The sequence below is a fragment of the Rhinichthys klamathensis genome, unplaced genomic scaffold (genome assembly GCF_029890125.1).
Source record: "Rhinichthys klamathensis goyatoka isolate OS25496 unplaced genomic scaffold, OSU_Roscu_1.1 h1tg000246l_1, whole genome shotgun sequence".
NCBI lineage: Eukaryota > Metazoa > Chordata > Actinopteri > Cypriniformes > Leuciscidae > Rhinichthys > Rhinichthys klamathensis.
Window position 1 is genome coordinate 672,796 of NW_026606768.1, and position 12,323 is coordinate 685,118.

Genomic DNA, 12,323 nt, shown 5'->3' on the forward strand with positions numbered 1-12,323 from the left:
TCGCCTGTTCCCGCCTCCTTCTTCCCATAACAAACTTTGCTACAAATGCATGTAATAAATGATAATTGGTGTCACCTCTGTGTATGTATTAGTCAGAAACAGTCAGATAATTGTTGGGGATTTAGATTGCAAAACCATTTATTTGAGCTAATCAATAAATGCGCTGTTAAAAAGAATAGACCATAAAGATTCTGAAATGACAGAAAATTGGTTTCTGGTTGGTAGCCTACAAATTAAGTAATTAATTTACAATGCCAAATAATTTAAAGGATTAATGTTTAAAACCATTCTTTTCAATCAAAATGTTATTTGTGTGTGATTTTGGAAATAACATTTAGTAGTTGACCTATATAGGCTAATGCACTTACCAGAATCATTCATTTCATATTAACATTAAAAGGAATCAATAGTCAACATTTTCTTAAGAATTTAGTCTACATTTTCTAAAGAGATTCGGTCACTAGATATGATGAACGCTTGAATTTAGGCTTTTACAGATAAACATTCATCAACTCACACATCAGTTGTGGTAAACAAGCTCAAACATGTTCGCTTAACATGCGAGAACCAATGAGGTTCATTCTCGCACGTCAAGCAGGTTCGGTTGAGCTTCTGTTTATGTTCGCTGATCAATATTTATATGTGAATAAAATATTAAATTCAATCTGTTCATATAAAGCGATCAGATTTTGATTAAATTTGGACGAAACTCCTCAATAGATATGGATTAGTTCGTTTTATGATCTCTTTATGAATTTTTTTGAAGCGTCAAAGTGGTTGTTACATAGGCTAGCTGTCAATGGAGGGACATAAATCTCTCAGATTTCATCAAAAAGATCTTTATTTGTGTTCCGAAGATGAACTAAAGTCATTCGTGTTTAGAACGAAATGAGGCTCAGTAAATGATTAATTTTTTTCATTTTTTTTCATTTTTGTGTGAACTATCCCTTCAACTGCCTAAATGCACAACTCTCACAGGCTCCAAAGAATGTATGATCATAAAATAATTCATTCAAATGATTTTATGAATGAATATATGCAGACATCTATGCAGGGATAGTTCTCTCCCTGATTTACGGAATTACTAGCGTAAAATGTTCATGAAGGAAATTGTACATATTTTGCTCCCTTAGGAGAATATAAGGTCTTTGAGTGGAACATAACCTCTTTACAGTTTATAAAACAGAATGAAAATATATGCAATCATTATGACCTGCATGAGTTTTTGTATTGTTGAATAAAAAGTGTTGAATATATTTCCACATATTTATGTTTGCTGTCCATTAGTTCATTTCAATTTAAAAAAAAAAAGTATTAAAACTAAGTATATTTAATAAAAAGAAAGTAAATAAATGGGTTTTGGCTGTTTTTATTAAATAAATTGATGCTTAAATTATTGTTCCATATAAAAAATAAATCAGCTTTCAATAAGATGTAATTTTACATTATTATAGATTATGCACAGGTTAAATTTGTTTTGTTTTTTAAATACTATAAATCAATTCTATGCAAATTTCATAGTGTAAACCTAAAATGTAGATTAATTTCAACATGGTATATTATAATTGCTTATACAATGATTGCAAAGGCAGCATATAACAAAAATGCAAATGTAAAAATCACACTCTCACGACATTATTTTTGGGGTGATATATATTTCTTTTTGTTTACAAATAACATCTATCATTGCTTCAAATATTACATTAGCCATATCTTTTTCATAGCTGAAATAAATATATTGCACTTAAAAAAGGCACCAAAACAAAATATTGTCAGACGTCTTCTTATGAGTAGGATACATCTGACTTAAAAACACACAAACAAAAAAAAGGAAAAAAAGGAAAAAAAGAGAAAACACTTGCTAATATATTGCAACTACATAACTGTTTGTACAGTCAACAAATCAAAGGGCTTGAAAATGGTGCTTTACCTTGAATTTCACATTGAATTTGAATAAAACACCCTGAACCCTAAAATGCACAAAATTTTACTTGTTATTTGCATTGTGTGGCTCTGTTTGGATGGTTGTGTATTTATGCTCATCTGTCCTGATATGGTCAAATTTGAAGGATAAATAAAAGACAGTGCCATCATCATTAACTTCCTCACTCACACACACACACACACACACACACACACACGCACCAGTTCCTCTTCATCTGGCTATTACGGCTAGTGCTGTTTCTCAGTGATTTGGTTACAGGATGTTGAGGAATTGTCGTCGATGTTACTGTACAAATAGGACCACTCCAGCCACAAATCACCCAATTTCCCTCATTCCCCTGGAGAAGACGAGCCTATTATTTAAAAATTAGCCCATTATTTACAGGTGTAGACTTCCTGCAAGCTGGCTGTCGGCAAGCAGAGTGGCTAAAGATCAGTATTCGCTCTTCTATCAACCAGTTCCAAAACAGAAATATGTGCATTTTCCTCTGGATTTCTTGGTTGCGACTTGTCGCCTCACAGTGTCTACTGGTTCATATCAGTTGCAGTTCACTCTCATTTTAACAGAATTATATTAATTTATAGTTTTTCTTGCTGAGAACAGAATAGCAACTTAAATATGAAATACAATTAAATGCCGTTAAGTTTTTAAAGAAGATACTTATCTGGCCAGAAAGATAAAAACCAACATGTCCAACATTTTTGAGTCCACATAATAATGTTTCCATCATCCAGTATTGCTGTTTTCAGAAAGCACAGCGCCCTCTAGTGTCGACCATTTGAACAGGAGGGCTGAGTGGTTGGCAGCTCCACGGATATCGTATCATATCATTAAGAGGTGATGGATCATGTGGAATGAGAAACAGCAGTTGTCCAGTGTAACATTCAGCGAGTTGCGTTCTCCCTCATTTGGCTCGGAGCGGCGATAAAGGCGTGAGATGATTCGTTACAGGTAGCATAAACATGTCTGCAGATGAAGACTCTTATCAACGCTGAAACCTCGAAGTTCTAAGAATCCGTGTCCGTCGGGCTCATTCGTTCACTTTTTCTCCAGCGTAACTGCAGGAAGCAGCACGTCCGGGTCGTTTGGTAATGCCCTGTCAGTCAATGTTATTTACATGTGGTTCTTCCTCTCGTGTAAGCGTGTGTGTTTTGCGTGTGTAAGGGTGCCGTATGTCTTCGCATGCTGGCGATAGGGAAATCTTATCATGTTGAAGGGCCAGGAATCATACGAACGGTGTCATGACTGTGGAAGAATGCCGCAGTCCCTGGATGGCGGCGTAGGGCCCTTGCTGGAAATAGTGGTGGTAGCGTGGCATGTGGAAGGAGGGGAAGGTAGGCCCGCTACCCTGCATGGAGCCAGCCAGGGCGGACGGGGTGAGAGGCATGCCCAGTCGACTGTAAGGGGGTAGGGAACCCTGGATGTGGTGAGGAAGAGGACTGGCCAGGGACGCCGTGCTGGTTCCAATGGCAGACAGAGACTGAGGGTGCTGAAAGCCTGAGAAACCAGATGTGGTGGTGACCCAGGAGCTGAGAGAGAGGTTGTCCGATGCAGTGAACGCCGAATCTATACAGGGAAAGAATTCAATGCATCATTTGTACCATAAAATGAGCATATTTAGGGCTTAACATAAAAAATTTTTTAGTCAATTTTGCAGCAGTAAAAACCTTTTAATTGGTTAACTGATAGTTTACACTCTTCAGAAAATAAGGGTTAAAAAAGGCGTTTTTGCAACAATGTTCTAAAAAAAACATTTGATCTTAGTGTGAAGAACATTTTAAACATCTAAAGAACATATTTCCACTATAATGACCCTTTTGAGGAATGGAAAGGTTCTATGGAACCATCAATGCCAATACAGAACCTTCATTTTTAAGAGTGTACCATATACACATGAATTTTATTTTTTATGGTTTAACATAAATATGTAATTTACTTTTTATGGTAAATGGAGGTAAAAACTATGAAATGCCATATAATTTAATTTACAGTGATAAACAGTACTGAAACTGTGGCATTACACATGATTACATTTTATAATTTTGTTATCAGTAAAGTGTATTAGGCTGTTTTGTGTTACATTTTATATTATTTAGTTCATGTTGATTGCATTGTTTTAGTTTAATATGTGTTACCCTGCATGGTGCTTTGTGTGAGTGTACCGTCTATATCTTTCTATTTTACCTGTATTTTTATAGTAGTCATCACTACATTTTAAGGCAGAGAGCACAGATATTATTAGTAGTTCAAGTAAATTGGTATATTAACATTATATCGTTTTGATGACATATACGGTTATAAGTTGACATCCTGTAATACAGGAAACCTCGTCACCTTATTTTTACAGTGAATTTATGGCATCCATAGTTAAGTAAATTTAAGTTAAGTAATTTAGCAGGATCTATTTACAGTATACAGGAAGATGTTCTTACTTCTACTGTGTGCCGAGTGTCCATCTTCCCCCAAGGTGTCCTCATCACCAGCGTAAGTCCGAATGGGCGACCGGGCGTAAGAGTGCTTGTGGATCAAGCTCTCAACACTTTCCCTACAGCAAAACCAAAAGACAACAGCCCAAAATATATCTCTATATTCACAACCGCTTACACAAAATCATGTGATGTGGTTAAATAGCCTAAATATATAGCATTTTAATAAACCAAAACATTATTTTTCAAAGCATCACAAAATATCTTCTCATTTATAGGGATCGTTCATCCAAAAAATGAACACAAATGAGCACATTTTAAAGAAGGTTTTAACAAAATTGGACCCCATTGACATTCATTGCATGTATAAGAAAGAAAGTCATACAGGTTTGGAACAACATGATGAGGGTGAGTGCCAACATTTTTGGGTGAACTATTCCTTTAAAAGGTATACGCTCTCTAGGATAAAGTGTTTGAGATTTAAAAAAAAAAACATTAGGTATCACACTATATATTATAACTTTTGATAACTCTATTATTACTTTTGAAACCATACATTATGGTGTGAATATGCTAATTTATTGGTACAAATTACACATCCAATTGATCTCTCTGCAGGTTCTGCGTTCACTGCATCAGTTCAAACTAGCTTGAACAACATGCACATAAAAATATGTTAACACACAGAGAGAAGTGTGTCTGCTAGCCTTGCAGTAAGTGCATTAGCTCCTGTTAGATTAGACTCCTCAGACAGGCTGAGATGGTCTGCATCACAAGAGCCATGCGTCCACATTAGCCTCCCAATTAGGTTAGGAAAGTGCAATATCTGTCAGCAGCGCAATACAAATATGTGTGTTTTTATCTGCGATGCGCTCCCGAGGAGAGGGGCCTCGCAGCCCTACAACTTGGGTGGCTGTTTTCAATCAGTCACGGGGCCCAATTGAATTACGCTGTGTTTTAGTGCAGTGCCCGACTCCAGACTAATGCGATTTCTGCAGCTCCCTGAAGATCAATTGATCAGATCTAATTCACAGCCCTTCCAAAGAGAAAAAGAAATAGAGAGATGGAGAGAGAGAGAGAGCAGGATGCATTTTTGTGTGGTATTTTTGGCAGTCGTTGACTTTCGCTTGTTCTTTCGTTGGGGTCTGAAATGGAGCTTGCTGGCAAATGTTTAACTGGAATGCTAATTTGAGAGCACATTGCCAAAATCGGTCATTTCCAGCATTTCTAGCTTTATCAAATTATTTCTAGGTCATTCAATTGCTTTGCCCGTGAATCTTGGGTTAGAAAAGTCAGCGATACTGACCATTTTTCCTGTGCATTTTCTCATAGTATTTATATATGTTAATATTGGCTTAACTAAAATATATGGAATTTAGAGATCATAACACAAATTTACTAGTGGGATAAGTGTATATATAAAAATAAATATACAATAAAAAGGGGCAACCTACAACTATTAGATGCTAGCTCCATCTGATATAAACCTAATATTTGTTTTTGGTGGTGTAATTTCATTTGAGAGCACATTGCCAAAAAATTTAATTTACAGCATTTCTAGCACGTGGGTCATTGTATTGTTTTTGCTTGTGAATCTTAGATCAGAAAATGAGTGATACTGTGACAAATTAGTGACTTTTCTAGCGCATTTTATTGTTATATATATATATATAAAGAAAATACATGATAAAATATATCATATAATATTCACTGGTGGGCAAAAAGTGCATTATTATAAAAATGTAAATAAATAAATAGATATGATTCTGTGATGTTAAACAATATTTTTGACTTGAATCAAATTGATTTTTATTATTGATTCATTTATTAATTTTACCACATGAGCCAAACTTTTTTTTATCTTATTTTCTCTTCCCTTCATTGAACCAACCCACCCACACATGTCTAGCTCTAATGAGCGTCTAATGAAAAGCCACTTGTGCACTTGTTAATGAGTTTCGCTGAACGTTCCCCCCACCACACACACACACACACACACACGCTTCACTCCCCAGAGCAGCTGCTCCTCCTTCTGCAATCACTCACTGCACTGAACACAGGTCAGAAATCAACACACTACCAGCAGCAGAATTCCTCATACCTCTCCATATCCGTGAGTCTGGACGAGTCTCTGAAGCCTTTGGCAAAAGGGTTGCTGTCAATCTTCAGTTTGGTTATCTGTAGCGAAAATCGGAAACAACTAAATTAATCCAGCAGATCTTTTTCCTCTCCCACATGATGCCATAAGCATTAAATTAAACATAAGGCCGGATGGGATGACTGATGTCTTCCAGTAAATTGTTCTGCTAAAAGTGAATCAATTTTAAACTGTTGCCAAAATATACGTAGGACTATAATTTACAGCAGAATAAAAAGAGCTAATGGGGGAAATACTGTATATATAAAAAAAAACATACATCTACCATTCTTGTATAAATACTACTTTGGTGCCTTACTAGGAAATCGGTAAACTGGTCGATTTGTACTCACCAGCTGGTTCTGGTAAGCAGTGACTGCAGTGAAAACTGTTTCAGTGAAGACGAATGTACGAAACTCCTCAGACTTTAGGTTAAGAAGTGATGCGGTGTGATCTTTCTTCTTGATGATATGAACTCGGGGTTGGTACTTGTGCATGGAGTTTAGGATGATCTGTTAAAGGAATATGAGAAAAAAAAAGTGATTTGCTGTATTTAGGCTACCTGACTGTATATTATATAATAGAGTGTATTTCAATAAAAGATCAAGAACAGTTTAATAAGCAAGAATTGTGCAAGAACTGCATGTTTATAAGGTAAAGAAATGCGTCTAATCAGAGTTTGTGATAAATACATATAAAAACAATAATATCATCCTTCCCAAACCCTTGGAGTGTATTATGCATTTAAATATTTATACATTATAAATATTATATATATATTTTTTTTTTTATTAATTGTATTTTTTATATATTAAACATTATTATATTAATTCATTAAACATTATTATATATTGATAAAAAACATTATTATGAGTCATCAGTCTAATGCTGTGTTGTAGCCTATATCAAAATGTTGTGCTGTATATTGTATATGGGCTTATCGAAAAACGAATGTTTTTAGATGTTTGACTGGCAAATCTTTACATCATATATTGAATCATAATATTTAAAAACACAAATGAGAGAATTGGACATAACAGGCAAAATCTCTTCTGTTCACTTTACATTTAGTACAGGCACTATTTATTTCATTAGGCTACATATTTACAATAAAATGTAAAGCCGCAATTGCACGCTGATTATTTCAAATTTTTTGACTTACGTGGCCGTGTTGGTCCAGTTCGTTATTTGTAAGCTTCACTTTTTCGAAGGAAACCATCTGTTTCAATAGCTGTTCTCCTGTAAACGGCGAATCTGGATGCACGTACAACCTGTAAAATAATAACAGAAAAACATCGTTTGCTTATTTATATAGGCCTATTCATTATCCTTAGGCATATTTAGCCTATACATTTCACAAAATTCGATTTGCATTTGAATTCATATCTAAAAACAAACGCTTTTTACGTACAAGTAGAAACAGAACGTGCGAAATTTTAATTTGTTAGAATTATCCGATCACATTTAAGCGAATTACTGTAGACCATTAACATAAAAACATCTATTTCGTTATGATTTATTCCCTTTTACAGCGGCCGTTCACAATTTAATAATTAGAAAACTAACAGCTAGCTACTAATAAAACGAATAGGCCTATTAAATAAATAAATAAATAATAAATAAAAATAATAATAAAAAAACAGCAAAACAACGCATAGGCAACACGAAAAGCTTCCTACCTTGCAGGTAACGGTGGATCTGCCTTTCCCGCCACAAGCCACGAGGATCTGTGGTAAGCATATCGATATCTTTTATTGTCCACTGGAACGATGTCCATAAGAACGATATATTTGGCGTCCGGATCCACTCCGGAAAATGACACGCGAATTGTCGGAAACATTCGTCTGTTGAAGCAAACATAATTTTTTAAAGAATAAACTGGTTCAAGGCCTATGTGAAACAGACATGCAAAAAATGAACTGAAGTAGCATGATTCTGACAACAGAAATAGGCCTTTAAATAATACGAATAATAGCCTTTAGAAATAATAACCTAAAAGCGAATAATTAAATTAATCTAATATAAATTCGTCTAAAAAAAAGGTCAAATCATATCAGCATTTTTACCTTCCAGATTTTGTAATAATCATTTCCGTGCCGAGGTCGTGGAATTTGTCCCACAGTTCTTTAGTCTCGAGGCTGCAGGAGATCTTGGCCATCTCCTCGCTGGGCACGCCGGGGGTCGTCGGGATGAGCGGCTCGGTACATAACGGAGCTCCGGTGCCGGTGCCACTGCCGCTACTGAAGTCCCCGTGGGGTTCCAGCGAGGGCAGGTCGCCGAGGTTTGGGTGGCACGACGACTTTTCCACGAATTGTTCTAGGATTAAAATACCATAAATTATGAAATATAGCCTATATGTGCAAAAATGTATTGGAGTTGGTGTTACAAAATATATTAAAGTCTGGGACTGTACAGGTTCTAATAAAATATCAAATAACCATATAGCTACAGGAACATAGGCCTAATAATACCGTTTGCATTATTTGATTTAATATTGTATAGTTAGACTATGAACGATATGAAAAGTAAAAATAATTGCATAGAAACACTTAATAACATCGCTATATTCTTTATAAAAGAACAATATAATGACCCAATATAAATACAAATTCTGTGGAATATTTTTATTTGCTTATATGTTTATGCATGGGTTTACTTAAGTATTTTTTTTAAACATTTTAATTTATCTAAAATTGAATAGGCCTTTACAAACTAGCCTACAGAAGTACCAACAATATTATAGTGCAGTGGGCATTAAACACACCAATATTCATGTTTTTGAATCTTATATTTAGCGATAGGTCAATTAAGACTTCATTCTTATTTTGATTGTAGCCTAATGTGTAAATGTAAAACCAAAAAAAAAAAAAAAAAAAAGAACTTATAGGCGTACGAAATGGTTTATGCTTCACATAAAAAAATTGAATCTATTGATTTGCCAGGAAAGTGTACAAAAACCATTGATACAAAATCGAACTTTTTAATTCCATGGTTTTCTTTTAGGCTATATCTTTTTTTTCCTTTTTCTTTTTTTAAAGCTTAGGAACAAAATTACTCCTCAAATTGACAGGTCACCAATTTACCTAATTTCCTCAGAAGATTTACAATTTTATAAACCGCAGGAGCACTGAAAGCCTGTGTAAATTACTTATGAAATGTATTTATGTAGGCCTACGTATCTATTCGACCGAGGTACATAGGCTGTTTGTCTTTATATAAATACTGCTCTATTTTGACACTGATGTTACCGTCATGTGCAAAACAAAACATGAAACACTCGAGAACTTTCCCTCGTTAAAGAATCAGATCTTACCCAGCGGCTTGATGGTGTTCTCCTCCGACTCCTTGTCCTTCGATTTCCCACTTGACATGAGTGCGGCTATGGAGAAAGCGTTCGCCCTGGAAGAGAGCTGTGGTTTTGGGGAAGAGGTGTACTCCATGATGCGGGTGCTCAAAACTATTCTCAACAGCACAAATGTCCAGATGAAGCCCCGAAGTTACTTTAAATCGCAAGATGATATTTCAGTCAGGATTGAGAAGATTAAACAGGCTGTTACTTCCAAAGCGGCTGGGACATTGTGTGTGTCCTGCTCCAGTCACCTTCTAGTTCTCTTTCACAAGCAAGGTTTTCATTGTAAGTGTTGGGACACTTGCAGTCTCCTTAATTTCACTAGCTCCTCCGTCCTGCACAGACACGACCAATCGTTGTGCTGCTTTTAGATCATTGGCTCTTCAACACTCTCCAATGTGAGTTTATTTACAAATCCTACTACGACGAAGGCTCGGTTCATGAATGTTAATTTATTCACGTGGCGTAAGTCTTTCTGATTTGCTGAAAGAGTGACGTTAGTGAGAGGGCGTCAGTGAGCTGGCGAATCATAACGAATACTTTATTGTGAGGGCGTGGCTTGTTACGCATATTTATGAACTTTTGTGACTGGATGCCTCAAGGTTACCATGCAACGTCATAAATGACGTTATTCATATTCTGGGCGCTATGATTATGATTTCAATGAAAGCATCTCATCATGGGCAGACCCGATAGAGCCGTCAAAATGCGAATTAAACTTCATCACAGTTTTATACGTCACATCTGACACAAAAAGGCTGCGGTTATGTAGCCTATTGCAATAATGTCCATATCTTGTGAGGAAATACAGACCTTCTTAAGAAGACTAATATTTGTATCACATAAGCCTACAATTTAACTAATTTTATTTATTTTAAATCCAGACGTTTTTAAAACGTTAAAATAATTATTTTATTTTAAAGTAAAAAATTAGGCCTATTGTAAGAATTTGAAATTCTCCAATTATAGCCTACTACTGCTTGTAATTGATAAATTAATATTTGACCAGAAAACAGTAAAACAAGAGTAAAATAGGCTAGTAGCTATATGGTATTACGTAGGCTATTATTATTATATTTTCTGTTGTTATTTTCGTAGATTCTGTAACATTCTTTATCTGATTAGTTACGTTTCTCTGTTTTTTTTTTTCTTCGTTATCCTTTTGAACTTTTGATAAGAACAAATCCTGTCTAGACGCCACCTCAAGCCACTGCTCTCCATTGATGCCAACATTGAGACACAGGCCCTTTGTCAAGTCAAACACTTGGCTTATGCCGATCAGCGATCAAGCTTGGTGAAATCATTACTGCAGATTTAAAATAACACGTTTCCCACAAATAAAGCACTTGTCTATCGGGTTATGCCTAACCTGAGTTCAATGTAGCGTGATGAGACTTTTACACTTCTAATTTGAAAGATTTATGTTGAATTTTTGCCATAGCCTATATGAATAACACAATAAAGGCATTCTATCTATTTTTGATTATTTCCTGTTAATCCTGTTTGCTGTTAATCTGTGCTTCTGTAACTGTTAGTCTGTCTGTGTATACAAATATATCGTAAAAGCGCTGACTTTTGTGTTTTTTCCGCTTGAGGAATCACCTCATCCTCAATGTCACTCTCTCTGGAGAGACGCAAGAGCCCCAGATCTACAGCGTTTAAACCCATTAAGGCGACACTCAAATGCAAATCCAATGCTGCAGATATATTATAAGGGACCTTGGCTGGAAAAATTAGATTACGCTGCAATTGCCAGCGGATAATGTGCTAAAAGCTTTCCCACTTAGCGTAACTTCTTACTGAATATTATTCACACTTTCGGGGCCGATGTGCCAGCCGGCCAAAGGCGACTTTTAAAGATACAGCAAACCCCCGAAACATGCCCGTCAGGTGCAGTGTTGCCATGTCCGCATGTTATCAGCGACTTTGGCCCCACAGTCACGGCTTTGCTAGCGCTTGGCAGAAAATGGCCAATGTAGTTGCCAAATATCCCCAACTACAATATGTTATACCAATATTAGGCTAATGGATGTAGTTTTCCCCTCTTGCATTTTAATAATCTTTTTGAATGCGTGTGTGTGTTTTAGAGGATAGCCCTATAATTAGCGTAGTGAAATAAAACATTGCTTTGTAATTTATAGTTTAGCAGTGTTTAATTTATGTTTTATTCAACTTTGTATGCTTTATGTTTTTTTATGTTGCAACTCTCTTATGACTTTATCGAACCACTTTGGTTGTTTTCTTGTGAGAACTGGCAACATTGTTTAAGCATGGTATTTCTGGCAAAACTAGTAGGAACGTAATAAACAGGAACACACCCGACGGATACATTTCGAGGATGGTCTGCACAGTTAAACGACTGTTTTAATCATTTCTGTTGGTACTGTAGCCTACATCAGACGGGGATCATATAACGGTGAGCCAAACTTTACACTTAGCCTAATTTGGAATAGGCCTAACTAATGT

General features: G+C 35.8%; 1 protein-coding gene across 1 annotated transcript; it reads right to left on the minus strand.

Moving 5' to 3' along the window:
• Positions 1–1,635: 1,635 nt before the first annotated feature.
• On the minus strand, positions 1,636–10,208 carry tbx20 (T-box transcription factor 20). The gene is made up of 8 exons (XM_056266268.1): positions 9,822–10,208; positions 8,575–8,824; positions 8,188–8,352; positions 7,671–7,779; positions 6,862–7,020; positions 6,473–6,549; positions 4,378–4,490; positions 1,636–3,511 (listed from the first exon to the last, which is right to left on the minus strand). Exons 1-8 carry the CDS (start codon positions 9,946–9,948, stop codon positions 3,171–3,173), a joined length of 1,341 nt encoding a protein of 446 aa, XP_056122243.1. The 5' UTR covers positions 9,949–10,208; the 3' UTR covers positions 1,636–3,170.
• Positions 10,209–12,323: the final 2,115 nt, after the last annotated feature.

Bases quoted from the DNA above. Each gene is read 5' to 3' on its own strand.
- tbx20 (XM_056266268.1), bottom strand. From the start codon at position 9,948: ATGGAGTACACCTCTTCCCCAAAACCACAGCTCTCTTCCAGGGCGAAC. The intron at 7,780-8,187 runs GTAGGAAGCTTT...ATTATTTTACAG, and splicing joins GATCCACCGTTACCTGCAAG to GTTGTACGTGCATCCAGATT. The intron at 7,021-7,670 runs GTAAGTCAAAAA...TTCCTTTAACAG, and splicing joins AACTGGACCAACACGGCCAC to ATCATCCTAAACTCCATGCA.